This window comes from Pseudomicrostroma glucosiphilum (genome assembly GCF_003144135.1).
Source record: "Pseudomicrostroma glucosiphilum strain MCA 4718 unplaced genomic scaffold BCV69scaffold_9, whole genome shotgun sequence".
Lineage (NCBI taxonomy): Eukaryota > Fungi > Basidiomycota > Exobasidiomycetes > Microstromatales > Microstromataceae > Microstroma > Microstroma glucosiphilum.
In genome coordinates this window covers 64,431-91,293 of record NW_020289921.1, presented here as the reverse complement: position 1 = coordinate 91,293, position 26,863 = coordinate 64,431, and the positions used below count along the sequence as shown (strand labels likewise).

Here is a 26,863-nt window from a genome sequence, read left to right as displayed (position 1 = left end):
CGAGCGGAGTCATGCTCAGGAACGGTTTCCAGGTCGCAAAGTGAGAACCGTGTGAATCGCGATATGGGAGAAAGCAAGAAGCAAATCGATACGAGGGTTTCCATTGCCCTCACGAGAAAAGTGTGACCAACGCTCGACAAAGAGGGGCAGCAAGTTGGGGGATTCTCGAAGCACAATGGGAATGCGAACGTCTATCTGCTGGACATGTGAGCTGAGTAAAGGTGGCATGATAGTTGGGGAGGTACAGGAAGAAAGAGGAGGAAATTTATGGCAATGGACTTGGTCCAGATGTTGTTTCGAAGCATGATGACGGTCATTACAGCACGAGGCTACGATGACAACGTCACAACGGCAGTGGCAGTCGTAGTGTTGACGAGTACTCACACAAACTCTTGAGACCTCAATCTCTCTTCGTAGGCTGCGACCTGCCACTTCAGACTCTGCTCTCTGATCCGCAGGACCCTGATCGAGATTCGGATGCTCTCCACATATTTGTTCGATGAATTTAGATCTTTGCCTAATCTGCAGGTCTCAGCTGCTCGTCTGACAGTGAGCCATTCTGCCTTGTGGACGCTGGTCCAGAGAGCGACTTCTTTGACGAAGACAAGACCGACACGGTGTGGCTTCTTTATAGCTCTAGCGAGGGGTAATACGTCCCTGTGTCTTGTGTAGAAACAGTAGGCGTGCCGAGGTCTGATTGGTCGACGAGGATAGAGAGTCTGGAGAGCAGGAATCAGGTCGTCGCTCGCCTTGATTCGGATTCCAAAGATGCTCCTGCACCAATAGACCAACGTGTTTGTACGGGCATCCCAGTCAACCGGAGGTGGAGAGGCACCGTTCTCCCAAGCCATGTCTTGCGTGAATTCCTCATGAGTGAGGTTTTTCTCGATCCAACATGCTTCGAGTCCTGTCCCGTCTTCTATCCATTTCCAATGCGTCGCTCTTCCCAGACTCTGGCCGCCTTGCACAACAGCTCGGAGATCCTCCAATTTCGAGGCAATGGACCGAAGATCATCGTCTTTCGTTGGCAAATGCAAAGGCTTGTCGTACCAATCCTCGGGTATTCGCGAATACTTTTCGGACACAGGAGGCATCAACAATCGACGCGCCGTGAGTGCCGACGGACTGTCGCCAAGATGCGGGGAATGACCTGTGGCAAATGTCGAAGTAGTGCGTTCGACTACCTCAGCGGTGGACTCGACTGTATCAACAATGAGTGTCGCCAAAATTCCCAGTATGTCCGGCTCCAATGTCACGGCTATGAGTGCAAAGATTGACACCATGAGGACCCGCCTCCATTCCCAAACGACGTGTATAATTTTTGAACTGAAGCTCCATATATTGGAGACCAAAGCAATAATTGCAGCCACCGGTGTCCAAGCCAGAAAGTCGGACTTCAAGGCAATGAGAGGATCCATCACCGAAACCTTGAAGTGGGCTTCCCAAACGCCTAATGCGATCAGCAGCGCATTCACCAGCTTCCCTGCCAAAGCCAGCAGTACAGGCGTCGGGGTTATAGCCACGAGGCTGAGGGCTATGTTGATGATGAGTACAGGCGTTGGTGGCAGGATGCTGAGGCCGTTTGTCATAGCGATGGAAATAGATGTTTACGGTGCTGATGGTCTTGTCCAGAGGTTAAGAATTCCTCAGAGACTCGTCAGTGCCTGCATTCGTGGCCTCGACTCGCATTCAGGAACGCACACTTGCTTTTGCCAGATATCCGAAGATCGGGGAGCAAGGAGCAATCGCGTCGCTCAGCAAACGTTTGCGCTCACCCAATGTGAGCGCAACAGCGATCCCAGGCGCCCTCGTGGAAATGATGCCTGACGAGACGTACGACGACCATACGAGTGCAGTGATGAGCCTTCGAAGAGGTCGAAGCACGATGTGTCTTCTGGAGATAGGCGAAACCATCGTCGCCGAAGCATAGCGGTAAAAGCATCAGCATTGGGACAAGTAAAGGAGAAGGAGATACAGGAGCGCGTCGTCTCACCGAGAACGACAAAACAAGAAAGAGGTAACAACTGGCGCGGAAATGGGCTATAAACAAATCGGGACTGAGGTGACCTTGTCTACCCTTCGGAGCGCATGAGGGCGAGACAGTAAAAGGATGCGGAAATGGAGGAAATGGAGAACTTTGATTGGGGAGGGTGAGCAAGTTTTTGACGTGGAGAAAGGAGTCTCTAGAGGTGAGATCGCTGGTGAAAATATCAGGGCTGGCCTTTCTTCACACCGAGGTGGATATGCTGCGAGTTGAGCAGGCAGCGGATCCTAGTAGTAGCGCAGGGAACGGACAGACGGATGTCTTGTAGTTTGGGTATCGAATGAGAGAGTCCGTGACCATCCTTGCTTGGGAGACCATGTTCATGAAGCCTGAGCCTGAGCTTGGGCCTGAGCCTGAGCCTGTGCCGCCTCCCTCACCGCTCCGGCCGAAGTGCTCGTCTGTTGCTCCGTCTCCCTCGACGAAGACGAAGAATTGGCATTGCTTCCCCCGAGCTCAATCCACTTGAGCAGCGCCTTGAGTGCCTTTCTCTTTTTCCTTCTCCTACTCCTACTAGCCGAACCCCTCCTCTCCCCTCCTGCCTCTCCATTCCCATAGCTCACGATGCTCCCCACGAGCGTTGCATCTTCAGCCCAAGCGCGGGCATAGGCTGCCTCGCGGAGCGCACGCCATTGAGCGTCTTGCCTGTTGAGCTCTTCGGTAGAGACGCGAAGGTTGGGTGGGAGAAAGGCGATGCCCTCTGGGTGGGTGAGGGCGTGAGGGAGAGGCCGTAGACGGGTTACGGGTAGGGCGAGGAGCATCCCGGTAATGTGTACGTAAGCTGACCAGAGGAGATAGTGGGAGAGGAATGGGTGATTTATTGGGCGAGAGGTTGCTTGAGAGGGCAGTCGAATGGATGTATGAATGCGTACAGCTGCTTATGAAGAACAGCAATGGGTCGTGTGGCTGTGTTCGTCCACCTCACTGAAAGGACCAGGGGTGAGTTTCGTCGTTCGCTGCGCAGCCAAGCAGGCAAGACACCAATAGCAAAGCGTGTACTTCTTCGTCCCTGATTGGATCCCCAGGGCAAAGTAGAGCGTAGGGCGTAGGGTTGAAAGACGGGCGAGGATTGGGTCGAGGGTTGAAGATCAAGGTGGTCAAGGTAAGCGAGCAAGTGGGCAGGCGGGTGTAGAATAAACAGAGGCCCGTGATCGGCTATCGGAAATTAATGCGCCGCCGGGATCTCGGGGCCCGTCAGCCGTGAAATCCGAGATTCGCGTGGGGAGAGAGACGCAGACAGAGGGTTAGAGGGGAGACGTTGCAAAGGGGAAAAGGAAGCGTCGAATAGATGGATAGTAGAGGAAGAGATGCAGAGTCCAGATGCTCTCCGCATATATACTGGTGGAATTGTCGCGATTGGTTCCAATCTCAGGCGAGACATGGAGGGTTGCACAGCATGGCCCTTCTGGGGCTCTTCGGGCATCTCAGCCAAGCCCTCGGGAGCGCGAGGCGTGTTCCATAATAAGCCATGCCAATTCACGGGCTGCAGCAGCCTGCCCGCGAAGTCCGCACAGGGTGGGGGATCTGTGCGGAGCAGGGAGGATAGGAAAGATCTCCGAGGGGGGGGGGGGGGAGAAAGACAGAGAGAGATTGGACAAGGCTGATAAAGGCGTAAGTGACATGGCACCTTGACGACTTTGAGAGGAGGTCTGAGAGGGGGAAGAGGAGGTTCGAGGACTACAAGAGGAGCGTGAATGGTATAGCTTTGTCTTCGCACGCATCTCACGTGGCGGCACTCGAGGCCTGTGGTACCTAGGAGATGCAGACGCAGTCCAAGGATTCGGTGTATCAATGAGCGAAGTGTCATTGCGCAAGACCTCTCGCAAAGAGTCTCCTATGCCCAATTGTGAAAGCAGGCGATCTGCTGACCTACTTTTCACAGCATCCCGCACGCTCGCGCTCGCGCTCCATCATCCTCGCACCTCATTGCAGCCTCGCCGCCTTCTGCCCGAGACTGTCCACCACATTGCTGACGTGCTTGAGCGTGTCCAGTGCGGCCTCATAGGTCTCGTCCTGCTTCTGCTCGTCAAAGACCACTAGACAGCCCGCGCCTTGATCCAGAATACCGTGCAGTGTCTTGTCCAAGATCATCTGGCTCAGTCTAGCAAGAGAAGGGGGGTTGATGGATCAGCACATCATTCTTCTGCAAAAGAGCAGTGGCCAGCGCTCGCACTCACTTGACCTCTACCTCCCGCACAGGCTGTTGCACGCCCTTTGCCACATGCTCAATTTCGACGCAAGAGTACGGCTCGATGATTCGCAGGAGATTCTGCTCGAGCAGAGTGTCATACAGAGCGGAAAGGTGAGCTCGAATAATCGGGTCTGCAGATAGCTCTGTGGCAGTGATCAGAGGTGAAGGGTCGACGTCAGCTTTCGAGGCACTTTGAGACGCATAGCGGACCTGTAGTACTGTTATTGTCACTCACCTCCCTTGTAGTCCTTCAATGCCTTCTCAAACAGATCCAGACTCCTCTTCTCGTGAGCCTCTGCCACCTTCTCCATGGCTTCTACATCCCTGCCCGCGTACTTCTGAGCAAATTTGCCCTGTACAATGGCCGCGACGTCTTCAGATAAGTTCAGCATGACCTTGCAGAGGAGCATGTACTTGAGTGCCAGAGGTGCTTGTGAAGAAGAGGTAGAGGAGAGGCCCTCGAGCGTCTCAAAGAAGTAGGAATAGGCGGTGCTGTAGTCCTTGTCCTCGGCGTGGAGGATACCGCTTTGCATGTCTAGTTGGGCTTGTAGAGAGGGAGGGCAGTAGATGGAGTTTGCAGCTGTGCGAGCGGACGTGAGCGAAGCCTGTCAGGGACGAGGTACGTAGAGAATGTGTGTCAGCGATTACCAGAAACAAAGCAGACAACCCCACATTCACCCTTTTGCTCGCTCACCTTGGCCTTATCGCCATTACGAATAGCGTGATTGACTCTGCTCTCGAGCAGATGCACCTCTGTTAGCATCGCCTTGTCGTCCAGCTTCTTGAGCTCCTTGAGGAGAGTATCAATGGAGGGAAGGGCTTCCCTATATTGCTTCGTCTCGTAGTATAGTGCAATCAACCTCGTCTCTAGATTCTGCGACAGGAAGATCCTCCTCGATGACCTCGCCCACTCAATGTTCTCCTTGATGGTGGAGATTTGAATGCTGTACGAATCTGGTATTTCTGAAAAGTAGTCGAGGAGGGAGCGGATCAGCTTGGCCGTCTTGGCCTTTGCGATGGATGCCATGAATGTTCGCGAGGAGCGGACCGTCTCTGAGAGAGCCTGTCCATTCTTTGTGTCCCTGTATAGTCTGCCGAGTCGTAGCAGGGCATTCTCCTGCTGGCGAAGAGCGACTTCGTCATCGGTCTTTGGTGGAGAAGAGAGGATGTCCTTGAGCATCTTTTCTCCCTTTGCCTGCTGGCCATTGTCGATGGCCTTGATGGCCTCGTCGAGGGGCGTCGTGGTCTGTGTGGTGGTCATCGCCGATGAGGAGGAAGACGATGCCATGGTGGGTGGAGGGGTGGGGGTGATTGCGTGGAGAGGATCCAAGGCGATGAGGTGTCAATGTGGAAGAAGATGTTCTGGCGGGACGAGTAATGGTCCAAGCGCATCCCTGGGCCTCTCGTGGCGGAGCGGAGCCGGTGACGCGGCCCAGCGTGTGCGTGCGTGTGTGCGTGTGTGTGCGTCTCGGTGTGGAGAGGCGGCGAGGCGAGGCAGGGCGAGATGGTTGCTGCTCCTTCCCACCAGTCCTTCTTCGTATCCTGTCTGCCTGCCATCGTCTCACCTCACCTCGGCATATTTTCCACCATGTCAGACGATACACCGCTCCCAATCCCGGACATCTCCGTCCAACAGCACCTCTTCACCCTCCTCTCTTCCCGCGCCACATCAGCCCAGCAGTCCACTTCCCGCGATGCCATCCTCGCCGCCGTGCGCAAGGACAAGATGACGCCCTACTACTCGTCCCTGTTTACCATTCCGCAAGTCATCGAGTCTGGTCTGCTCAAGAAGGACAACGCTCTGCTCAAGGAGCTGCAAGAGGCGAACGATGCAGACCTCAAGGCATTCGATGAAGAGGAGAAGAAGAATCAGGAGGAAGAGGGAGAGCTCGAGGTGACTGCCGTGAAGAGGAAGAGGGCAGTCTACTTTGCGCAGATCGGTGACAAGGAAAAGGCAATGGAGGCACTTAAGGCATTGTCCTCATCGCCGTCGGTTCCAGTGGGGTCGAGGATCGACATGGCCATGACACAGATCAGAGTGGGTCTGTTCTTTGGCGATGCGCACGCTACCAGCCAGAGCATCGAGCAGGCTAGAATGTGAGTAGTCGAGATGAAAGATGGTAGCGCTTCTCGACGAAATTACCGTCCAGGCAGCTGAACAAGCTCATCCACGTACTCTTCCTCTGTGTAGTCTCGTCGAGAAGGGCGGCGACTGGGACCGCCGGAATCGTCTCAAGGTCTACGAAGGTCTCCACCTCCTCTCCATTCGAGACTTCAAGAAGGGCGGCCAGCTCTTCATCGACGCTCTCCCCACTTTCACAGCCACTGAGCTGGTCAGCTTCCAAGACTTTGTCGGCCTCACCGTCCTCTCCAATCTCCTCCGCTTCGGCTGGGCAGGTCAGCGTGCCGAGCTACGAAAGAAGGTCATTGATTCGCCAGAGGTCTTGCAGGTCATTGATGAGATGCCAAACATCAAGTCTCTCGCAAGCAGTCTGTACAATGCAGAGTACGCCCAGCTCTTCAAGTCTCTCGCTGAGGTGGAGCAGAACCAGCTCCTGCCATCGAGACTACTGCATCCTCACTCCCAGTACTTTGTCAGAGAGATGAGGATCATTGCGTATGGACAGTTGCTGGAGTCGTACAGGTCACTGACACTAGAGAGTATGGCGAGGGACTTCGGTGTGAAGAAGGACTTCATCGATGCGGACCTAGCAAGGTTTATTGCCACGGGTAGGCTGACGGCAGTCATCGACAGGGTGAGTGGAAGCGGAGGGCTTGGAGAAGATCCTTCGATGTGGCTGACCCCATCCCTCTTGACTCTCGTCTCTTTCAGGTGCAAGGGGTAGTAGAGACGAGGAGACCAGACTCAAAGAATGCCCAGTACGCAAGGATGATCAAGGAGGGCGACATTGTGCTGAGTGAGTTTCAGCTCGAGTCGACAGGAGGCCAAGCGATCGACTTGAAACTCAAAAGGCTGACTTGCTTTGCGTCTCTCCCCGACCCCCCGCTTCCACTGACAGACTCGTTGCAGAAGCTCAGCAGGACCGTCTTGTAGATGTGCCATTGATCGTCGATGAGCGATCAGTTGAGAGAACAATATACATACATTCAGTCACAGTCAGAGTCTCCATGTCTGAGCGCAATGAGCCTGAGAGCCCTCACCCTTACTTACTCTCACCGCCAGCGATCATTCCACCTGACATGACGAAGACTTGCATAGAGGATGGCTGGTCCTACCGGACGCGATTTCGTGCGGGCTTTGCTGAATCAGGCGCAGAGGCCAAGAAAGCAATCTCCAGCATGATTGGAGCATGTGAACTGAACACCTTCGATCCTACTAGATCGCCCTCGTCGAGGGCAAAAAAAAAGTGTTTTTGACAAGACTGGGACTCGAACCCAGGCGGTTACCCACTGCGAGGTCGAAGACTGGGACGTTGGAAGTCCCAATTCCTTAACACAGCGCCTTAACCACTCGGCCATCTTGCCTGCCTGATGGCAAAGGTTACCGCAGGCCGGTGGGGTGCGTACATCAAGAAGGGTCAGAGCTCAGAACGTAGGCATCGAGGTGGAGGCATGGCGTCGGATCGCGGGCGGAAAGCCACGAAAATCAGCCTCGATTTGCCCCGAAGTCGCGATTTCCACGCCTCGCACAGAGCGATCCACACCATACGATAGCCAAGAAGCCCGCCAGGCAGACTTCATCCACGTCTCAGATGACCATCTCACAGCAGCCGATGTGAGCAGAGTCACGTTCTGAGGTCCGCCAGCTCGTTGCTTCGCCTCCTTGGCGGCCTTGTCGATTCTGCAGGCTGGCATTTAGTGGCCCCAGTGGTCCAAGGTTTTGACCATGTCCCTGCGCACCTCATCCTCCTCTTCGAGCAACTCGACGGCAACGAAGAATAGCGGCATCCTCGACTCCCTGATTGCTTCTCTCGTCTCCTCAAACCAAGACTTGACGCTCAGCGAAGCGGAGCTAGACAAGCTCATCTCCGATGCGATTCTTCAGGAGACGAGGGATCGCAATGCCGGCGGAAGCGGAAGCGGTACAAAGAGCTCAGCAGGGGAAACGAGTGCGCCTGACCCGAGCAAGGCGGCTTCGACGAACAAGAGCTTTCTGGCTGGGGTTATCAGAGGTGTAGAGGGACACAATCGAGCGGTGATCAAGCGTGGGCTGAGAGAGGCTCTGGAGGGGGAGAAGAGGAGAAGAGGAGAAGCAGTTGGTGATGCTGGAGGGTATGATGATCAGCCCACGAGGAGGCAATCTGGCGGCGGTCACAGCAATCGCTACCCCAGAGATCTTGACCGACGAGCAACCGGTTCTGCCTCCTCTTCTCGATCAATTAGCAAGACTGAGAAGCCCCAGGCAATCCCCTCGAAGATGGACAAGTACTTTACCTCGTCCTACGATCCCTCCCTCGACATTGCGCCGGAGCACTCTACGAAGACAGTAGATGGAGATGGCGGTTGGGGGCTTATCGAAGATGGAGGATGGGATACGCTGCTGGATAGAGCGAAGACGAGGGATGAGGAGGAGAGACGCGAGATAGAGGAGAGGAGGAAGAGGAGAAAGGCCAGGAGGCAGGAAGAGGACGAGAGGAGCCGCCGAAGAGCCGACAAAGCCAGAGATAGAGACAGGGACAGAGGTTCGGCTTCTGAACGTAGCCGAGGGCACACAAAGGAACCCTCGTCCCATCGGCGCCATCGCGATCGATCTGTCTCTCCTCCGAGGTATCGCTCTCCCCGCCGCGATCACGATAGCGAGCAGCGCCAACGTCACAGCCGCCGAGACGCAAGATCGGAATCCTGCTCCCCATCGAGGTCATCAACTTCAGACCGAGCCCGCAAAAGTCATCACCGCATTCACGATCGGTCTCGCGACGAAGAGGAGGGGCATCGCAGCAAACACAGCAGGCGCAACAGGTCTGCTTCAAGGTCGCGGAGTGCGTCACCTGAGCGGAGGCGACGCAGCTCTCACCGTCATCGGTCTAAAGCGGACAATGAGGAGAAGGAGGCAACTGCAGTGGGCTCTTCGGCGCTCGATACAAAGTACGCACCGAAAGGTTCGGTGAGAGAGTGGGACTTGGGTAAGAGCCGATGAGCGGCGCAAGGCGGACAAGTCGATGGGTATACATTCGATCAGCCACATCCTTGGAACCCTTTACTGTACATTATCATACCCTCGCTGCTCCGTCGGTCCATTCTATTCCACTTCCAACCACTCGAGCACCTCCCTCTGAAACACCTCCGGCTGATCCAGCATCAGCAAATGTCCCGCCCGCGGCACAAACACCTTGCGCTTGCATCTCTCCCCCAGCATCCCAATAAATGTCTCGACCTTGTCGCGCGGGATCCACTGATCCTCCTCGCCCCAGAGGACCGTGACATCGCAGTTCACATTGCTGTATCCTCCTCCTTTGTCTGCAGCGAAGAGCTCGGCAACGTCGGCGTCGTTGGCTTGGGCGATTTGGCGGACGAAGCTGTGCTGCCTGTGCTGTCCATCTTGCGATGATGTGTCCTCCGGGTGCGGAAGCCACGGTTGAGCAAGAACGTCTTCCCACCTACCCGCTCCCCCATCTGCGCTCAGCGCCTCCCCCCTGTAGCAAGCACTCCTAATCACCGCACGCAACATCGCCTCGAATATGGGCGATGGAAGCCGCGTGAATGGACCAGGCTCGGAGCGCAACAGCTTGTAGAAGCCATCGCCCCACGGCAGGATCGTATTTGTGTCTACCAGGAGCATGCGGGAGAAGGCGCAACCCTCGAGGAGGTGCGCACGCAGTACGATGGTGCCAGCGATATCATGAGCGATCACCAGCGGAGGAAGAGCATCGCTGGGTGCTCCGTCGAGTTTCGTGTGCTTGAGGAGGGCAGCGAGCGCTCTTGCCTGGAGACGAACGGATGTATCGCCCACGAAGGCAGGCCGGACACTGGAAGTCTCGCCTGTTCCTGCCGAGGTGGCAGCCAGAGCGCGAAGCGATGACTGGAAATTCTGGGATTGTCCATACCCTGGAAGGTCATACACAAGGCTCGTACGGCCCGTGCCTGCCGATGCTCCCTTACCGCCGTCCTTCGCCTGCAGTGCTTCAATCACCGGTCCGTACACGGCCGAGGACCAGGGCGTGCCGTGGACGAAGACGAGGGGCTCAGCACCTGCACCTGTGCTAGCGGCCTGCGCTGCATCTGTAGCTGCCTCTTTGGAAGCTGCACTACCACTGCTCCGGGAGAGTCTGTAGCGGATCTCCCATCCCTCGAAGTGGAAGACGGAAGGGAGCTGCAGCTGCTTCACTTTCGACGTGGAGGTGTGAGAAGGAGCGGGAGCGGGCGTGGTTGAGCTCATGCTCTTCTTCGCACCGATGTACGAATGTTCGGGGCGGAGAGTCGAGGTCGAGGGAAAGTATCTGACTTTGTACCGATCGACTGTATCAGTCCAGACGGAAGCTACACGCGGCTCAATACAAATCGAGTCAAAGCGAATCGAGTCGAGTCGAGTCAAAAGGTGGCTTCGACTCAGCTGGTCTGTGGTCCGTGCACCTCTAAATTTCCACGCTGCACAATGGATCGAGGCGATCAATCACTCATCAAAGCGAGGGAACACCCGCCAACGTTTGGCAGGTGGCCGCAGTCTTATGGGTGTAGATGCCATTTGCACTAGCTTGGATGATGCTCGTGATACCGTGGTCTACTGCAGCTTCACTGAGAAACGATGACCACACGGAAGGTGATTGGCCCGTTATAGGTATGAGCGAGGTGCACGGCGACGCAGGTGAGTCTACGCAAGCGCGGTCATGCTCTGCTCGACGCGAATTTCTGGGGTGAACTTTAATTGGTGTTATTATCTCACTTTACATGACTGACCATTCAACGTCATCTCTTGGGTTTCGAGTCCATAGGCAACTCTTCTTCCTCGACAGGCTGGGCCTTCTCATCTGTTTGCTGGCCCTCTCGAGGGCGCCACCTTCAAGACGCGATGACATCTTTTTCCATGCTCATGTGTCTCACGGTGAAGCTCTCCCAATCAGACACCAGATGTTGCTCCAGCTCAAGAGGCCTTCTCTGTGCAATTCACCGCCATGTCCATGGCCACCCAGTCCCTGGATTCTTGTCTCAGATAGTGCACCCCACACCCAAGGTGTGCCGCCGGGGGTGGCGCCGTGACTCCACGCGCGCAGCCCCGGAAGGACCTTCTGGTGCGTGTGGCGTGGGCTAGACCCGAGCGACCTCCGCTTATCGTACCACCAGCGAAGCGGTCCAGCCACCAGCGATGCCAAGCCGTGAAGCTAGCTACCTCGAAGGGCAATTTGAGATCGCTCTGTGAAAAATTTCCATTGAAATACTCCTCGTTGTCTCACCCTTACAAGAGGAGAGGAGGAGAGGCAATGAAAAAGGGGAGGGGAGGGGAGGAGGGATTGGTTCCAAGGATGTTCCATGGCTGCCGTTGGCCGTAGACATATAAGGATGGTCCTGAAAGAAGTTTGCCCAGTACCGGCGGGACCACAAAAGCACGAGCCGACTACAACAGCGCCATGTCCAACTCTCCCCAGTATTCTCCACTTGCTGGCCGCCCATCGCAACACAGTCGTAGAGAGTCGAACAGACCCTCCTCTGGCCCTCGTCGCCCTACCTATCAGCTCTATCATTCTGATTCGAGCAGATCGGAAGACCGCAAGTCCTCTAGGGTTCAATCACAGCGATCGTTCGAGGTCATACACCTCGGACGTGAGGACAGCTATGGCCAGAAGACCGGAGGACCAGTGCCGATCAGCTACCCTAGGCATCAGTCGCCTCTTCGAACCGCATGCTGCTCTCTGCTTCTTTCCTGCGTCCTGGCGTTCAGTCTCTTGGTGCCCGCGGCTTTCTTGGTCTTGTTTGTGGCTGTATGGAATCCTGTACAACTGGAAGGCACATGGCTTGTCACAGGTGCCGCCACCACCACCCTACTCGAGATCAGTAGCTCCATACCTAAGATTTCAGAATTACTTATGGTGCCACTTATGAGCCTTTGCGCTTCCATTGTAGCGGGCAAATGGTGGACTGACAGCAGCCTTCGTCGCGCCATGAATCTGCCTACTCCGGTCCAGTGAGTTCTCCCTGTCTGCATCTTATACTCCCACATCTTAGTCGAATCTCGACTCCATTGCGACGCGCAGATACGGCATGATCATCAATGTTCTCGGTGCACCGAACTTCCGCAGCCTAAAGCAAGCCTGGCGGCTCTGGTTTGGACGCGGATCCGCCAAGCGACATGCGGCAGTGCGTCTGCCAGGCTATCTTCTGGCAACCGTTGCACTTCTGTCCTGGGTCCTCTTACTTCATCAGGGCATCAGCGCGACAGACTGGGCAATCCATTTCACCATCGATCCCATCGCAGTAGTGCGGCCGGTCAGTCGAAGTCAGTCATCAGAGCTTGCTGCGTATCTCCCAAGTCGTCCATTCAACGACTCAAAATGCGCTGAATGGAGCATCCAAAATGCAAATGCTACCAGCTCTTATGTCACAGGCTCATGCGGCATCTTTGCGTGAGTCAATTCCAATGCCAGTCGACTGCTTATGTTTCGATGTGAAGAGTTACTGACACCTTCATGTTGACATACGAGTAGAGAGGGTGCCAACAATCAACAGTACGACACACTACCGGACGCCCTGCGAACATTGTCCAATAGTTCTGACTCGTACATGTCCGTGTGGACTGACGATGGGACTGCCATAATGGTGCCCCCTCCTCGCCTCGGCCTGGGATACAGTTATACCGCGACTTCCATTGGCATATCCACAACCTGCGAAGCAATTACTAACCGATGCGTCACATGTGATGATTCGATAACGTATGACAACAAAACCTACATCTTGTGTCGTGGAGCTCATGGCAGCGACCAAGCCTCGCTGCAATTTGCTTGCCCAACTGTCAATACCACAGCGGACGATTACCACGATCGGCAATACGGAGCCCCAACGAACGGCCACATTGCGGACATCATTGATCCTGCTACGGATGCAACACTGGTGGGGAATGTTGATGACTTCCTGAGCTGGCTAGCGCCTTCGAAGTGAGTTCCACCAGAGCTGCGCGCAGAGGGAATGAATCCTTGATTATGATTACATACAGAATTTTCCCGTCGGTGTGTCTTGCTGACCGTCCTCTCCTCCTCAGCCCTTTCCGATTCGTCTTCGAGGCCGAAACATTTGCGTATGCAGACTACGGAAACGCCACATCTGGAGGCCTCATCGAATCCACTGGCTTTATACAATGGGGTCATCGAGGTGCTCTGGGCATTTTTGATTGTACCGTCGCTGCCTATCAAGTCGAGTACAAGTTCTTGCCGCCCAGTACTTATACGGTCATCCAAAAAGAGCTAGCGCCTCTCAATCAGACAAAGTACATGAGCTATGGATTGCCTGTAGCAGACGACATTACCAACGTCGTCAGAGGCACAGGTTTCGACAATACCACGATGAGCTTTGCCGATGCCGCGGCGTTGGAGATCTCAAGACAGACGGTGGCATACAGTTCTACCTTGTACGATCAGCAGGAAGCGCTGCAAATCTTGGGAAAGCCAGGATTGGGCAGCCGCCTGCCTTTTGCCCCTTTCGTAGCGCTTGTACTATTGGCGGTGGCTCTCGCGTGAGTACTCCCGGTCTGCATAGATCACAACAGCGTCCGTGAGCAATCAGATATGCTGACACCCGCCGCCCTTTCTTGCTCTTATATACCACCCGAAATTCTTGCTGTCAAACCTCATCAGTGTGACTATTCTCTTCATCGGCATTGCCGCGTGTTGTGTCGTACTGCGAGTCGACACTCCCGCTCTCAGCAATGTCCGTAACAGGCTCTTGGACCCTTATCGGACCGTCCTGGATGCATATGGTCGCGCCTCCCAAAAGCAAGATGACGTCCTCTCGGCAGACCCCTTCCGATTCTTTGCTCCGTCCTCAGAGCGTCAAGATCGAATGTCGATAAGAGAGCGTTGGACGGGGGAGCAGTGGGATATAGGCATCAAGCGGCTGGTCTCCTCGAGACGCGATGAGTCTCAGAAGATCGATAGCTGGGATCGCCTGTAAAGCAACGTGCGCATCGTGATCGACGGGCTAGTCAACGGTTCAAGACTTGCACGTCTAGGAAGCTCCTACGGATGTGATGGTAGGAGCGTCATCGTGTCCAGGTCATGATCGCCTCTAGCCATGTTGTACCGCTAGATCCTCGAAGTGTTCGAGCATTGCTGGGCGGCTGACAAGCACAATTTCTATCCACACACGGTACCCTTGTTCTGAAGGCAGAGAAAGGGGACATGTACAAATTACTCACGCGCAGTCAATGCACCCTTCCCTTGGCTCTCGGTGTCAATGCTCACGCCGCGTCCGCTTCACTTCACAATGCTGGCAAGACCGCCTGCTCAGTCGAACACGATCTTATCTGTGATGAATGGTGAATGGTGAATCAATTGCAAAGTGGGTACTTGAAACAAAAAAAAAACCAAGGGAAACATAGTTTTCGCCTACACACGTGCTCGAGCCGGGCAAATCGGAACGAAAGGCGAGGCACGCCTGCCGCTCGCACGTCCGCGTCCGTATCCCTTCCCTCGGAGTCGTACCGTCGGCTCAAGCGCGTCCCTTGTTGGCAAAGTCTGCCGCTGCACTTGCCACATGCTCGTCGACTGCGACAAGAGGAGGTGGACGAGGATAATCCTTCTTGCGAAGAATGGTGCGCTTGAACCACGAAGGGGTGACTTGAGTGAATTGGTACTTGATGAAAGTAGAGTGCTTGATTGAAAAGACTTCGTCCAATTCTTCCAAGGTAGCTTGCTTGGTCTCTGGCAAGAAGAGGTAGATCAGACAGAAGGCCAAGGCGTTGAGTCCAGCGTAGAATCCAAAGACTCCGACTGGCTTCATTGTGTCGAGCATGGGAGGGAGGAAGATGGAGAGGATGGAAGCCCAGAAGAGGCACGTAGCTACCGCCCAGGCCATTCCCATCTCTCGGTGTGCCAATGGGAACACCTCTGCCGAGTACGTAAAGGGCACAGGTCCTTCTCCAGGGCTGTAGAATGCAGCAAAGAGGTATACGAATGTCGCGACGACTCCCAGTTGTCCCGTGGAACCCATTGGTAGGAGCGTGCCCAAGCCTGCCACGAGCAAAGTCCAGCACATGTTAGGGAAGGTGAAGAGCAGCAGGGTACGTCTTCCGTAGGTGTCAATCGTCATCAAAGCCGGAAAAGCGAAGACGAAGTTGACTGCTCCGAAGCCGAGGGAGGCGTAGAGGGCCTGGCGAGTGGTGAAGCCGGCATTGACGAAGATGGTGGACGAGTAAAAGGCGATGATGTTGATACCGCACATCTGCTGCGCGAGCATGACGACGCCGGATGCGACCGTGGCCCTCCTGACTCGAGGAATGGTAAACAGTTCCATGGCTCGCTGGATATACGTAGCGCCCTTGATGATCTTTGCCTCTTCCATGAGCAAGGTGTGAATGTAGTACAAGTCTCGTGCTGCTTGGATCCTGTTGTGCCTCAACCGACAGAGGGATCGGAAGGCCTTTGGATAGCGATTCTTCTTCATTAGCCATCGTGGAGACTCGGGGCAAAACCAGATTCCAGCGGCCAGAGGCAGAGCGGGAATGAAAGCAGAACCCAATTGCAGCCTCCAAGAAATGCTGCCTGTGTTGGCGACGACGACATTGGCGGCAGAGCCGAGGAAGATACCAAACGCTGTCCAAAGCTGCCAGGTCATGACGAGAGCTCCTCTGATGGTTGCGGGCGAATTTTCAGCAGCGAAAATGGGTACAGTCGATCCTTTGGCGCCCATTCCGATTCCTAGGATCAGCCTAGCGACCAAGAGTCCCTGCCAGCTTTGAGTGAAGGCAGAGCCGATGGGTGTAGCAATGAGGATGAGAGCAGTGATGAAGATGCAGCCACGTCGACCAAAGAAGTTGTTGAGCGGGTCCGAGAGCCAGCATCCGACGAATGCCGAGGCAAGATAAGGTGCCGCATTGACGACTCCGACGATGTACGAGTTCCTCGCAATGGTGGAGTCGCCGATGCCAAAGGCGGTGGGGAAGGACAGGTTGGCTCCATTGCTTCCGGTTTGATCCCAACCCTGGACGGCAGCTCCGATACTGCAAGTGACAATGGTAAAGTAGAGGGTAAAGGGGTGACTCCACTTGTGGCTCAACTCGTAATTGATTGCGTCCTTCTCTTCGGTGGAGAGTTCGTCAAGGGAGCCGTACCCGGCGGGGCTCTGCGCAACGAGGGCTCCACGCCTGATGATGTCTCTGTGCTCCTCGAGACCCTTTTCGGCGATGAAAGCGTCGGCTTGGGACAGGAGCTCGGCCTTTGATAGGTGAGAGAGAGGGTTGACGATCTTGGCCTTTGCGCCATCGAGGCTATCATCAGAGGCGCCACGACCGTGGTCTAGAGAAGAGGCATCATCGGTGCGGTTGTATCCGTAGGCCTCCTTGGAGATGTGCTTGTCATCAGCACCGGGGGACTGCAGACCGGTGGCTGCTCCAGTGTGAGAGTGGGATTCCGCAGTCCCGCCGAGAGGGGGTGCTGCGTGAGGGTTGGTGTTGGGGTTCATCGCGAGTACGACGATAGTCCAAAGACTAAGGCAGGGGGAGGCGGAGGGAGGAGACGGGACGAGGCAGATCGAAGAGGACGATCAGTGACCAGTTTGTGGGGGATTTTAAATGAAAAGTGGGGATGGGACATGGGGCGAGGGGGGTTCATATACCTGATTGGATCCCTGTGGGACAGAGTGCAATTCGCCCCTCGAGCGCGTTGAGTAGCAGGCATGATCCCTGGGCGGAGTGCGAAAGGTGGGTGCGTCTAGACAACGCGTCATGCATGCGCCAGGCACGAGGCCAGTGTCTTTACGAGGTTTGCTGCGAGGAAGCAGTGGGGAAGACATCTGTCGGGGCAGCCTCCGCTCACGTCGGCGACCGAAGCGAAGGCGGCGCCCCGCTTTTCTCGCAGGCGGACACTGAACAGATTCGCCGAGACACTTTGCTGATTCCGCCGCCGCGCCTCTGCTCCCGCGCCGCTGCACTGCAGTTTCCCCGCGCCGAGGCCAGAGTGCAAGGTCCGAATTGCACCAAGGAGCAAGCGGAGGCAGGTCATCGCTCTGTCTGCGCCGAGGTGGCCGACAAACCTTACGGTACCGCGCAAAGTGCCTCTCCCTCCTACTGCTGCATAAGAATCACAGGCCTGGGCCAGGATGCATACGAGCTCCATCTCTCTCTCGCTCTACATCGTCGAAGTGCCTTGATCCAATGACAGCCACGCCGATGAGCTCGCCTGACCAGCTGACCAGCTGACCGCTCACTGACCTACTCACCTACACCACCTCCTGACCGTCTGAGGCCACGGCCTCACAATTCTAGCCTCTTTGGGCAATGGTCCTGTGTACCAGTCCCCACGCAAATGCACAGTTAAAACTTTTCGCCACAGTTTTGCCACATAAAGGCACCGCAATCATAGGCGAGATAGTCAGATTGTGCCTCCCGATGCACCACTGGTACCCACACTGTGCCCCCGATCTTGCGCCACTCCTGACCATCACACGATCAATACAAAGCCGCTTGCCATATCAAGGGAGAGCGAGAGCGGGATGAGGGTGGGAAAAGTTTCGCGTCGATTCGTTTCGCTCCGATTCGAAATGCCAGAATGACTAAAGATCAAGCGATAGACCATGAATTCAGAAGCGAGCGCAAAGGGCGATCGTATTGTTTCAAGATCTTCGTAGGGAGATCGGTAGTTGTGGCGTACTTGTGGCCCGCAGACAGACTCGTCTGCGATTGGTTGGGGCTTCCAGCGGCACGTGCGGTTACGGTGCGTCCAGGTCTTGCTTTGATCCCTCTTGTGCGGAATCCTGGGGCAGGAGATTTTGCCCCGAGTAGACGTAAAGGCGACGGGAGATTGAGAGTGTGGGGGTGCAAGAGGCAGCGACTTGAGCTTCCCGCTTGACCACTTCTTGCTCTCTTCGGGCGTCGGTGCAAACGGAGACTTCGTCTCTCCGACACGCGAAACAAAATTGCCAGTGTAGTTGGGGAAGCCCTTCAGAACTTCCCCGCTTGGTTTATTGCCTTCGTCGGGCGTCGGTGCGACGGTCGGAGCAGATCAGAGAGTCGATCGCTCCGACATGGGAGTGGATCACCAAGCCACTTCATTCGGGTCGCCGTCTGACTTGCGAGTTCCTCTGATGCGGACTAGTGAGGTAGCTGTGGAAGAGGGATCAGCGAGCCCGTCGCACTTCAGCCAGCAATATGCGCTTCCACTCTGTACTCTCTTCGCTATACTCTCTTCACGAGAGCCCACACAACATCATCTTTGAAGGATCCACAAAAGATGGACCTTCCTACACCCAATACGAAATCGTTGCACGCTTGTCAAGCTGTTGCTTTCCATCAGTCACGAATCGTTCCGTTAATGTTGGCTTAGTATTGCGGGAAAATGTACGTCACATTCCAGCTGGCAGGGGAACCTCATCCCATCCTGTGTCAGTCCAAGAAGAAATAGCCTCTCTGCCAATCGAGCAATGTTCCGAAAATGCCTTGCCCCAGTGAATCTTCAAGACTGAGCCTTCTTGGCTTCGTGGATCTTGGCGTGCCGGGAGAGCTGATCAGGCCTAGAGAAGCGCCGGTCGCACTTGTCGCACGCAAAGGGCCGTTCGCCCGAGTGCACACGGCGCTAAAGGTCAGGGAAAGGAGGAGATGGGTATGTAAATGCCGTGAACAAGCAAAGCAGGTCGGCTGGCATCGGAAACTCACGTGTTTCGTCAGATTCGAGCTCTCGGCAAAAGCTCGATTGCAACCCGGCCAAGTACACACAAAGGGCCTCTCGTTCGTATGTCGCGACCTCTTGTGGATGGTCAAGGATCCCGCAACGGCGAAACGGGCGTTGCAGCCGGGGTAGTCGCACAGGTATGGCTTCTCGTGCGTGTGGGTGCGCATGTGCTGAGAGAGGGTATTGGCTTCGGAGAAGCGACGGGAGCAGACGGTGCACTTGTATGGTCGATCGCCTAGAAGGGAGAGAAGAGAAGATCGCATCAGTTTCAAGCTCTCCCTGCTGGACATCGATGCATACGCTCCCACTCACCAGTGTGTGTTTGCAAATGCCTCAAGATCTTCTGCCGCTGTTGGAATGTCTTCCCTTGCTCCCCTCTTTGACATCCCTTCCACAAACAAGTATAGCTTGACTTGCCACCACCAACATGATCTTGAGCAATATGATCAGTCAGAGCCTGGTGAGAGTCAAAGTGCTCCGAACAGCCCAGCCAGCCACACTGGTGTTCCTCGGTCCAAGAGGACGTGGCAGTGGGAGAGAAAGCGCTGTGCCCTCCATCAACGGAGCCGGCCCACACAGACTCGGGAGTCGGCACCTTCGGAGGCGGCAGCGGCGCTTCTCCCTTCCCAGTCTCGGTCGAACCGAAATTCTGGATGCTGGAAAGGCGTCTCTTTCTACTCTGCTGTGGCTGCATCGGCATCGAGGCAATGGAGGAAGTATGGACATCTTGCTGCAGCGCAGGCGAGGACGAGGAGGACGAGGAAGATAATTGCTTTTGCATAGGCCAGACTGGACGTGCATGATCGCTAAGGTGGGCTTGTAAAAGGTGCTGCAGAATGGCATCGGCTGTAGCTGCTCCTCCATAAGGAAGGTCGATGTGATCACACGAGTCCCATTGACAAGGTTTGGAAGGCTGTGCAAAGGCAGTATGATGCCCGTTGACATGCTGCTGAGAGGCGCTAGCTTGCCATGGCTCGAAAGAAGCATCGGGCTCGGCTTCTTGAGGCAACAGGTGGACAGAGTGAACATGTGCGGCGAGCTGAGAGATGTCCGAAGCGACATGCGAGCAGCCGGCCCACTTGCACTGAATAGCAGCAGGCCTTGTCCTGCGGTAGGTTGCAGGCGACGCCGCCGCCGCTGTCCCTGCTGCCACTTGTCCTGATCGGCCAAGACTAGTCTGTCTCCACTTGTTTGCCCCAGGTGCCAAGCAGAGACCTGAGTTATCATGATTATGAGGATGACTAGATTGACAAGCATGTCGTAGGGCCGCCTCCAGACTTGTCGGCTGATGACTGATGGGCGACTGTGCGAAGCGAGATTGAGGAGTGGTATGACCAGGCGTGCCTGTGGTCTGTGTGTCAGGCGTTGACCGAGTGCCTACAGTGGCCGCTGGAGTAGGTATGCCGCTCTCTACTACATTGGGACGATGAAAGCGATTGACCTGGGCCGGAGGACAACAGGGATCAAGGTGCTCGTCGGGACACTCGCGACAGCAGTCTAAGAACTGCAAGGCAATGACAGGCAGAGGCCCGACGGTCAGTTATCATTGAGGGCAATTCTCGCTCGCTCAAGCGACTCACCAGATTATGAAGACTCTGTGCAAAGCTTCCCCTTGGATCCGTCACGACACCCTCCGCCGTGTTGCAATCACCACAACCATCGTACATTGCCTCCGGTAGACTTTCCGCCACGACTCCATCGCATACGGAAACGCAGCTTTCGGCATGACTATGCGAGGGCTGCAGAGTCACTTTGCTCGTTGTCGCAAAGGCCTGATCGCAGCTTGGATCCGAGCAGGAGGCATCTGCGCAGACGACTGTAGCGCCACTCTGATCGCAAGGTAGGAGTGAGTCCATGGTGGATGGGCAAGACGGCGGACAGCACGTCGTGCCGCCATATGCCTCATCACCCGCCGTCGAGCAGATGGTAGAAGCGTCGGAGATGGTTGTGTGATGTGGATCATCGCAGCAAATGGGCAGCGTGGGGCCAGGAAGGTGGCCGACGTTGCAAGACTCGTCCGGACAGCTTTCTAGAGTGAAGGGCGCAGAGCCATAGTCTGCTTGCTGCTTAGCCGCAAAGCCATGACTGTGGAAGGGCGCGGGAAAGTCGAACTTGCACAGCGCCGCATCGACGTTGCAGTCTTGATGATCGTGGGCCGTATAGCAATGCTGCTTAGTCGATGGGAAGAGGAGATCCATCATCTGAGGTATTGTCGGGTCCGTGCCGTAGCTGGCAACGCTCTTGTCCGCCGAGGCGAGGGCGTCCAGGTCATTAGCATTGAGCTGGCCCCAGAAGCCAGAGGAAGGGGTAAGCAGAGATGTAGTATGACTGCTGTCAGTCTTGCTACTGCTTGCCGTGGGCGCTCGATGTCTATACTGCTGCTGCTGCTGCGAAGCCGCAAGCGCTTGACCATTCCCGCCAAGACTGGCGGAAGACGAGGCGGTGGCCATGTTCAATCGCGACTGATCCGAGAGTGATCGAGTCGGAGTGGAAGGACCAACTGACTGCCAGGGTATGTTCATGGTAGCGTGAGATCAGACGAGGAAGCGATGAGGCGTTGGAGTCCCAAGATCGAAGCTTCCTCGTCCTTGGGAAGAATGGCTCGGACAGAGCTCAGCGTGGGAAGTGGCTATGAAGTGACGAAGCGCAGAGATGGCAAATTGTGATGGTGGCCTGTACGGTGCTTGGCGTATGGCAGTGACAGCAGCGAGAGAGAGGGCGCCGAGAAAGGTAGGTCGTGGTGCGCGGGTATGGTACGATGCGAGGTGTACTAGAGGCGATGACTCTATGCCCTTTTTTCCCTTACGGGCGATCGGCGCCAAGGAGCAAGAGGAGCACCACGGACTGAAAACGTGGCGGAGATCGAAGTGCCTTGGTCTTTGATCTTATCAGGGCGCGAGGGGACTCTCCGGCCCGCCGCCCTACCGCGCCACGCCCCGCGCAACAAAACGCCAGACCCGCCCAAAGCCGTTGAGCCCGGCTGGTCGATGGAGGCCCCGCAGAGCCAAGGTGCCTGAGTCACAAGGCCATCGAAAGAGCCCCTTCGCAGCAAGGGCAAGGGCACAGAAGTTGAAGAGTCGACGGCCGCCTCACTGGGAACAACAATGAATGGCAGCGATTAGAAGAGGATGCTGGGTTGCGGCAGTGAGCTCTGAGCTGGACAGCGTCAAATGGAAGTTCACTTCAGTGCTGACAAGCAATAGCAAAGGCGTTTCAACGTAAAGCGAAGGTATTTGTGACATTGACGAGACATACAAGGGGTGACAAAAAGCACTCTACTCCATCATCGCTCAGGGCTCCGCGTTCGTTGCTGGAACTCCATGGCAAGAGGACCATCACGGCCAACCCACCAGCCTAAGTTCTCACGGGGTGGCCTTTCCCTTGCCACCAGCCAAGTCCTTTGCGAATCCCTTGAGCATCTTGCCCAGGGCCTCTCGCGACTCCCACAGGGGCAGGACAACAACGATGCCTGCGGTGACAAAGAGCCATCCGAGAACGATCGAAATCCAAACGCCCAGACCTGCAGCGGTCCAAGTCTCTGCAATGACTGTCATGCAAGGAATGAAGATGACCAGGACAAATGTGAGGACAATTGCAGCCCTGTATGCCATTCGCCTAGACGCAACGAGCTTCTCGGGGTCCAGACCAGCACTTCGCAGCAGGTGCAATCGTTCGTACCCTGCCACTTCGACGTTGTACCCAGGTTCGCCGGCCGACTTCTCAGCAACTGCAAGGGTGGCCTTTTCATTAGGAGGCGTACCACTTGGTACCTTTTCGTCTTGCGAAGAAGTGTCCTCATGAGTGCTGCTGGTCTGCGAGTTCGTCTTTGTCCAAGGTGCATTGATGGCTCGTGTGCCCTCCCAGTCGTAGTTGTCGGGAGAGATCAGACTCCAGGGGACAATGATGAGGACGGGGAGCAGGACGGCGATCAAGTTGCCGGCCAGCAGAGGGTTGTTGGCGTTGGTAGTGTCGATGCTCAGTTCTCCTTCCAATTGAGAAGCGCTGACGAGCCATGCGACAATGGCGCACACCTCTCCTACCAAGGTGCCAACGAGTGCGGACGTCTTGTTCACCCTCGACCAGGCAATGCAAGCAAAGACGGGGAAGACACTGGGGCCAACGACGCAGCCCATCATGACGTAGATCCAGCCAAGACCTACTCCGATGTACTTCCAGATCAAGCCAAGCACACCACAGCAGATGGCCCAGAAGCAGACTCCAGCGTGAGAGACAAAGAAGAGCTGCTTGCCCGTGGCATTGGGCTTGATGTAAGGCTGGAAGATGTCGAAGGTGATGACACTGGACACGGCCACTAGTTGAGCAGCTAGAGCAGAGGTGACGGCGAGGAAGAGAAGGATGAGCATCATGATGGCTCCGGACTTGCCTAGCAGCGCAGCAGCAGCAGCTGGCGCAGGAAGTCCAGCAGAGACATCGGATGCCGACAGGATGGCCATGTCGGGGTCATTGCCTTCAAGGGCCCTCGCAGCCAGACCGAGGGAGCTCGCAATGGCCATGGGCACAGCGAACCAGGCCATTCCACCCAAGAGGAAGCCCTTTGTAGCGCTCTCTCCGCGAGAGGCAATGGCACGTTGAGCATAACTTTGGTCCAGGAAGACGGTAGCGAAGTTACCGCAAATGTTGATAATGCCGAAGATGAGACCATTCTGCGACCTCATGGTGAGGTAGGATCCCTTGGCATTGCCCTCGACGGGAGCAGCAGATCGGAGGAGCTCTTCCATCCTTGAGAAGCTTCCGATCTTCTCGCTAGAGCCGTACACAGTGAAGCCAAAGGCCAAGATGATGGCGACGAGGACTGCAGTGTGGGTGTAGTCTGCCACAAAGGAGGCTCGTAGACCACCGATCAAGACGTAGCAGGCAATGCCGATTGGGGTGATGAATCCGGCGGCCAGAACGGGCATCCCGGTGAGCGCATTGACAGTCTCAGCTCCTCCCAGAACAAGCATGGAAGAGACGAGGACATTGGTCCCTAGAGAGTATGCCACGTACATGCAATGTATGGGCTTGCCCCACCTGACGCGAATGACCTGGAGGAAGGTCTGAGCGAAGGGCGCGTTGAGCTTCAGGTTCGAACCGATGATTGCGAACAAGAGGACCTGAACAGTTGCGCCTGCCGCATACCAGTAGGGGCCAGAAACACCATACTTGTAGGCCTGAGAGATAGAGAGGAGGGGAAATCATTGGAGATATGAGCGGCTGGAGATTGTAAAGCAGAATCTGCCTTTGACTTTTGACACTTACCACAGCGGCCGACTGCTCTAGCGTCGCGGCCCAGGTCCAAGCAGATACGATACCACAGGCAATGAGACCGGGCTTGACTGATCGCGAGGCGGAAGAGAATTCGTCGTTATCGGCGCTACCGTGTGCGGTGGGTGCGTATCGATTCTGCACAAAGATGATGAGCAGCATCAGCCCTGAGAAGGCGACACCGAGACAGATGACTACGGCCCATCCTACTCCTGGGGAGAGGACCTGAGCTACAGAGGCCGCCATTGCAGGATATCAATGGACTTGTTGAGGTGTCGTGTCGAAGAGGAAAGGGGAGGAAGAGGCAAGCGGTTGGATCAAGAGGAAAAGCTCCAGGCGGTTCCTTTAGAAGTCCCATCTTGCCCTGAGCGCCTACTTATAGCCTCGTTGCCGAGACTTATCTCACTCGGCAACGATATCGAGGCCTCGAAGTGCAAAGTGGGCAAAAGGTTCAGAAGAAGATGCAGCTGCAGCCTCTCGTCGCTTCCCGAGACAAGGGCAATTGGCAGCGGCAGCGTTGTCGGCGGCAAGTCATCGGAACTAAGGGGGAAAGGGGGGATAAGACCAAGGGCGCGGGCTGCAAGGACTGCGAAGAAGAGATAAGAAAGAGCAACCGCTTCAAACCCCGCCCCGCACTGCACAGGGCACCTCCCCCGCCCCGATAGGGACCTTTCCTTGACTCTGAGCCACGCCACGCCACGCCATGACATGCCGCCAGGCGCGTGAGAATGCAACGAATGAGGAAAGCAACACTTGGACAGCTAGTATCGTAAGTATCATCCTTGCAGCGTAATCAGCGGGCGGACTGTGCTCTAAGTTTCTGGATCTGGGGGGCCCTGAGCGGCTTGCAGGCACAAAGCACTTATCTGGCGTCAATCATGCGGGGCACATCTCCAATCTGGTTCCCCACGGCCCACGCCACCAAGAGCAGTCAGTGCGCAACTTTTGTAGACAAGCGGGGAGGGAGGGGAGACACCGAGTTGCCGTCGACGCTGGCGGCGAAGACCGGCGGCACAGTCCATCAGGCCCTTGCAGCTAGTCAGTCAGTCCAGTCAGCCGGTCAGACAGCCATGCAAGATACGGCACTCTCGCAATCTCATCTCGGCAGCTCATAGACGCCAATGCACACATCAGTCATAGTCCACCTATGCTGGTCTGAGCTCAGAATACGCTCGATGCCTCATCTCGGCCAATCATCATTCATTCAAATGTTCAATGGCGAGCGAGAGGTACAACGACGGGGACGAGGTGCTGATGACAATGACAGGAACGACGGTCGCTTGGGTGGCGCGTAGAGGGCCGCTGAGAGCGTGCCCATCGCGAACAAAGTACAGTGACAGGGGGAAGGGGAGACGGTGGAAGCTGAGAGCGGACAGCGGCGTGGGCCATCGTTGGAGTTGACGATAGTGGCCGCGGCTCGTATCTCACTCGCATAAGCGATTCCTTCAGAGGTGGCCCCAGATGAGTCCTCCGAGACCAATAGGTGAGAGAAGGGGCTCGCATGGGCTCAAGTTGAGTCCAAGACTGATGCAGACCTGGGAAGACAAGTGAAACAGGAAGGTCAGGGACAACAGTGACGGTATGAAGCCTCTGACCTAGGTCATTGGCACTCACATGGAAGAAGCCGGCCAGGGGTGCCCAAATGTAGTTGAAGAATCCGAGGACTACACAGCCAAAGATGCTCACTGGTCAAGACAGCGTGAGGCAGAAGACTGTGTCAGTAGCACGCTCTCGTCATCTGCATCACTGGCCGCTGCAGGACTTACAAAACTCTGAAGTGTGGTAGACGAGATCGTTCAGGGTAGTCAAGAGGACTCCATCGATGGCGAGGTCCGAGGCAGAGACGTACGCGCAGATGTCGTGCAAGCCGATGAAGATGTCATCCATGAGGACCTTGAAGCCAACACCGAACTCTGCAGTCACTGCGTAGTCGAAGAAGACGCCTCGGGACTGGTAGATCTTGAGTATGGCAGTAGTCTCCTTGATCTCGTGAATGACGGCGTGAAGCTCCTTGATGATCTTGTGGGTAGAAACCTCGCCGGAGAAGTAGGCCTGGATGCGGACCTTGATCAGGGCAATCTTGAGCTTGAGGGCTAGTAGGCGCTTGTAAAGGTGCCTTGCTGTGCATACACGAGGGAACGAGAGCGGTCAGGGCCGCTTCGTGGGCGATGCTCAATGTTGGCTACTCGTGTCAACTCACCATCGCAGATCACGCTATGTTCCTTTCGCTCAGCAAGGTCCGCGCTCTCGCCAGTGAGACTGACGACCTCACCCCGGTCGTTGACAGGAACGCTGAGCGCCTCCGTAGCCCGAGGCCTGAGAACGTCTGGTCGTACATCGAGCTTTGGAGCTCGTGCATCAGAGATGGGGATGCTAGCAGCAAAGCGAGGGACGAGGGCGTCGACGGCGAGGGGCTTCTGAGGCTGGGTGGGGTTGGCTGGAAGTGCTTGAGTGAGGGCAGTGGTCAGCGCTGCTATGAGTGCAAAGGCGAGGAGGCTGGAGAAGGGGCGCATCTTGGGCTGATAGGTGTGGAGAGGAGTCTTAGTAGGATGTCTGTCAGGGCCGTAGGAGAGAGGCGAGGATGGGAAGGACTCTTGG

At 55.8% G+C, this 26,863-nt stretch overlaps 13 protein-coding genes and 1 non-coding gene across 14 annotated transcripts; 4 read left to right on the top strand and 10 right to left on the bottom strand.

Annotated features, from left to right (window-relative positions):
- Positions 1 to 163: 163 nt before the first annotated feature.
- On the bottom strand, positions 164 to 1,941 carry BCV69DRAFT_283443 (hypothetical protein). The gene has a single exon (XM_025492711.1). It carries the CDS (start codon positions 1,587 to 1,589, stop codon positions 381 to 383), a length of 1,209 nt encoding a protein of 402 aa, XP_025347074.1. The 5' UTR covers positions 1,590 to 1,941; the 3' UTR covers positions 164 to 380.
- A 423-nt stretch (positions 1,942 to 2,364) lies between these two features.
- BCV69DRAFT_299670 (hypothetical protein) lies at positions 2,365 to 2,802 on the bottom strand (the record flags this gene model as incomplete). Its single annotated transcript, XM_025494358.1, has 1 exon — positions 2,365 to 2,802. One exon carries the CDS (start codon positions 2,800 to 2,802, stop codon positions 2,365 to 2,367), a length of 438 nt encoding a protein of 145 aa, XP_025347073.1.
- Positions 2,803 to 3,004: 202 nt separating this feature from the next.
- Positions 3,005 to 4,115, bottom strand: BCV69DRAFT_213157 (hypothetical protein). The gene has a single exon (XM_025489764.1). The coding sequence runs from the start codon at positions 3,846 to 3,848 to the stop codon at positions 3,207 to 3,209; it is 642 nt and encodes a 213-aa protein (XP_025347072.1). The 5' UTR covers positions 3,849 to 4,115; the 3' UTR covers positions 3,005 to 3,206.
- On the bottom strand, positions 3,965 to 5,493 carry BCV69DRAFT_249938 (putative 26S proteasome non-atpase regulatory subunit Rpn6; the record flags this gene model as incomplete). The annotated part of the gene is made up of 4 exons (XM_025490363.1): positions 3,965 to 4,142; positions 4,219 to 4,375; positions 4,468 to 4,837; positions 4,927 to 5,493. The coding sequence occupies 4 exons, from the start codon at positions 5,491 to 5,493 to the stop codon at positions 3,965 to 3,967; spliced, it is 1,272 nt and encodes a 423-aa protein (XP_025347071.1).
- A 289-nt stretch (positions 5,494 to 5,782) lies between these two features.
- On the top strand, positions 5,783 to 7,334 carry BCV69DRAFT_260612 (putative RPN7-subunit of the regulatory particle of the proteasome). The gene is made up of 3 exons (XM_025490678.1): positions 5,783 to 6,329; positions 6,424 to 6,988; positions 7,066 to 7,334. Exons 1-3 carry the CDS (start codon positions 5,821 to 5,823, stop codon positions 7,285 to 7,287), a joined length of 1,296 nt encoding a protein of 431 aa, XP_025347070.1. The 5' UTR covers positions 5,783 to 5,820; the 3' UTR covers positions 7,288 to 7,334.
- A 273-nt stretch (positions 7,335 to 7,607) lies between these two features.
- On the bottom strand, positions 7,608 to 7,718 carry BCV69DRAFT_t28. Its single transcript has one exon. It is a non-coding gene; the product is annotated as a tRNA-Leu (tRNA).
- A 162-nt stretch (positions 7,719 to 7,880) lies between these two features.
- Positions 7,881 to 9,476, top strand: BCV69DRAFT_213038 (hypothetical protein). Its single transcript, XM_025489761.1, has one exon. The coding sequence runs from the start codon at positions 8,080 to 8,082 to the stop codon at positions 9,328 to 9,330; it is 1,251 nt and encodes a 416-aa protein (XP_025347069.1). The 5' UTR covers positions 7,881 to 8,079; the 3' UTR covers positions 9,331 to 9,476.
- BCV69DRAFT_213069 (alpha/beta-hydrolase) lies at positions 9,148 to 10,802 on the bottom strand. The gene has a single exon (XM_025489762.1). It carries the CDS (start codon positions 10,567 to 10,569, stop codon positions 9,433 to 9,435), a length of 1,137 nt encoding a protein of 378 aa, XP_025347068.1. The 5' UTR covers positions 10,570 to 10,802; the 3' UTR covers positions 9,148 to 9,432.
- A 1-nt stretch (position 10,803) lies between these two features.
- BCV69DRAFT_213114 (hypothetical protein) lies at positions 10,804 to 11,571 on the top strand. Its single transcript, XM_025489763.1, has 2 exons — positions 10,804 to 10,995; positions 11,116 to 11,571. The coding sequence occupies exons 1-2, from the start codon at positions 10,869 to 10,871 to the stop codon at positions 11,385 to 11,387; spliced, it is 399 nt and encodes a 132-aa protein (XP_025347067.1). The 5' UTR covers positions 10,804 to 10,868; the 3' UTR covers positions 11,388 to 11,571.
- A 184-nt stretch (positions 11,572 to 11,755) lies between these two features.
- Positions 11,756 to 13,280, top strand: BCV69DRAFT_277748 (hypothetical protein; the record flags this gene model as incomplete). Its single annotated transcript, XM_025491168.1, has 6 exons — positions 11,756 to 11,948; positions 12,249 to 12,309; positions 12,380 to 12,482; positions 12,549 to 12,611; positions 12,730 to 12,748; positions 13,147 to 13,280. The coding sequence occupies 6 exons, from the start codon at positions 11,756 to 11,758 to the stop codon at positions 13,278 to 13,280; spliced, it is 573 nt and encodes a 190-aa protein (XP_025347066.1).
- Positions 13,281 to 14,636: 1,356 nt separating this feature from the next.
- Positions 14,637 to 16,956, bottom strand: BCV69DRAFT_283438 (hypothetical protein). Its single transcript, XM_025492710.1, has one exon. The coding sequence runs from the start codon at positions 16,794 to 16,796 to the stop codon at positions 14,826 to 14,828; it is 1,971 nt and encodes a 656-aa protein (XP_025347065.1). The 5' UTR covers positions 16,797 to 16,956; the 3' UTR covers positions 14,637 to 14,825.
- Positions 16,957 to 18,666: 1,710 nt separating this feature from the next.
- BCV69DRAFT_212956 (hypothetical protein) lies at positions 18,667 to 21,640 on the bottom strand. The gene is made up of 4 exons (XM_025489760.1): positions 20,581 to 21,640; positions 19,313 to 20,504; positions 18,985 to 19,235; positions 18,667 to 18,904 (listed from the first exon to the last, which is right to left on the bottom strand). Exons 1-4 carry the CDS (start codon positions 21,520 to 21,522, stop codon positions 18,785 to 18,787), a joined length of 2,505 nt encoding a protein of 834 aa, XP_025347064.1. The 5' UTR covers positions 21,523 to 21,640; the 3' UTR covers positions 18,667 to 18,784.
- A 534-nt stretch (positions 21,641 to 22,174) lies between these two features.
- BCV69DRAFT_260602 (Na+/solute symporter) lies at positions 22,175 to 24,812 on the bottom strand. Its single transcript, XM_025490677.1, has 2 exons — positions 24,260 to 24,812; positions 22,175 to 24,171 (listed from the first exon to the last, which is right to left on the bottom strand). Exons 1-2 carry the CDS (start codon positions 24,509 to 24,511, stop codon positions 22,363 to 22,365), a joined length of 2,061 nt encoding a protein of 686 aa, XP_025347063.1. The 5' UTR covers positions 24,512 to 24,812; the 3' UTR covers positions 22,175 to 22,362.
- A 663-nt stretch (positions 24,813 to 25,475) lies between these two features.
- On the bottom strand, positions 25,476 to 26,863 carry BCV69DRAFT_283433 (hypothetical protein). The gene is made up of 4 exons (XM_025492709.1): positions 26,466 to 26,863; positions 26,032 to 26,385; positions 25,880 to 25,950; positions 25,476 to 25,800 (listed from the first exon to the last, which is right to left on the bottom strand). Exons 1-4 carry the CDS (start codon positions 26,776 to 26,778, stop codon positions 25,711 to 25,713), a joined length of 828 nt encoding a protein of 275 aa, XP_025347062.1. The 5' UTR covers positions 26,779 to 26,863; the 3' UTR covers positions 25,476 to 25,710.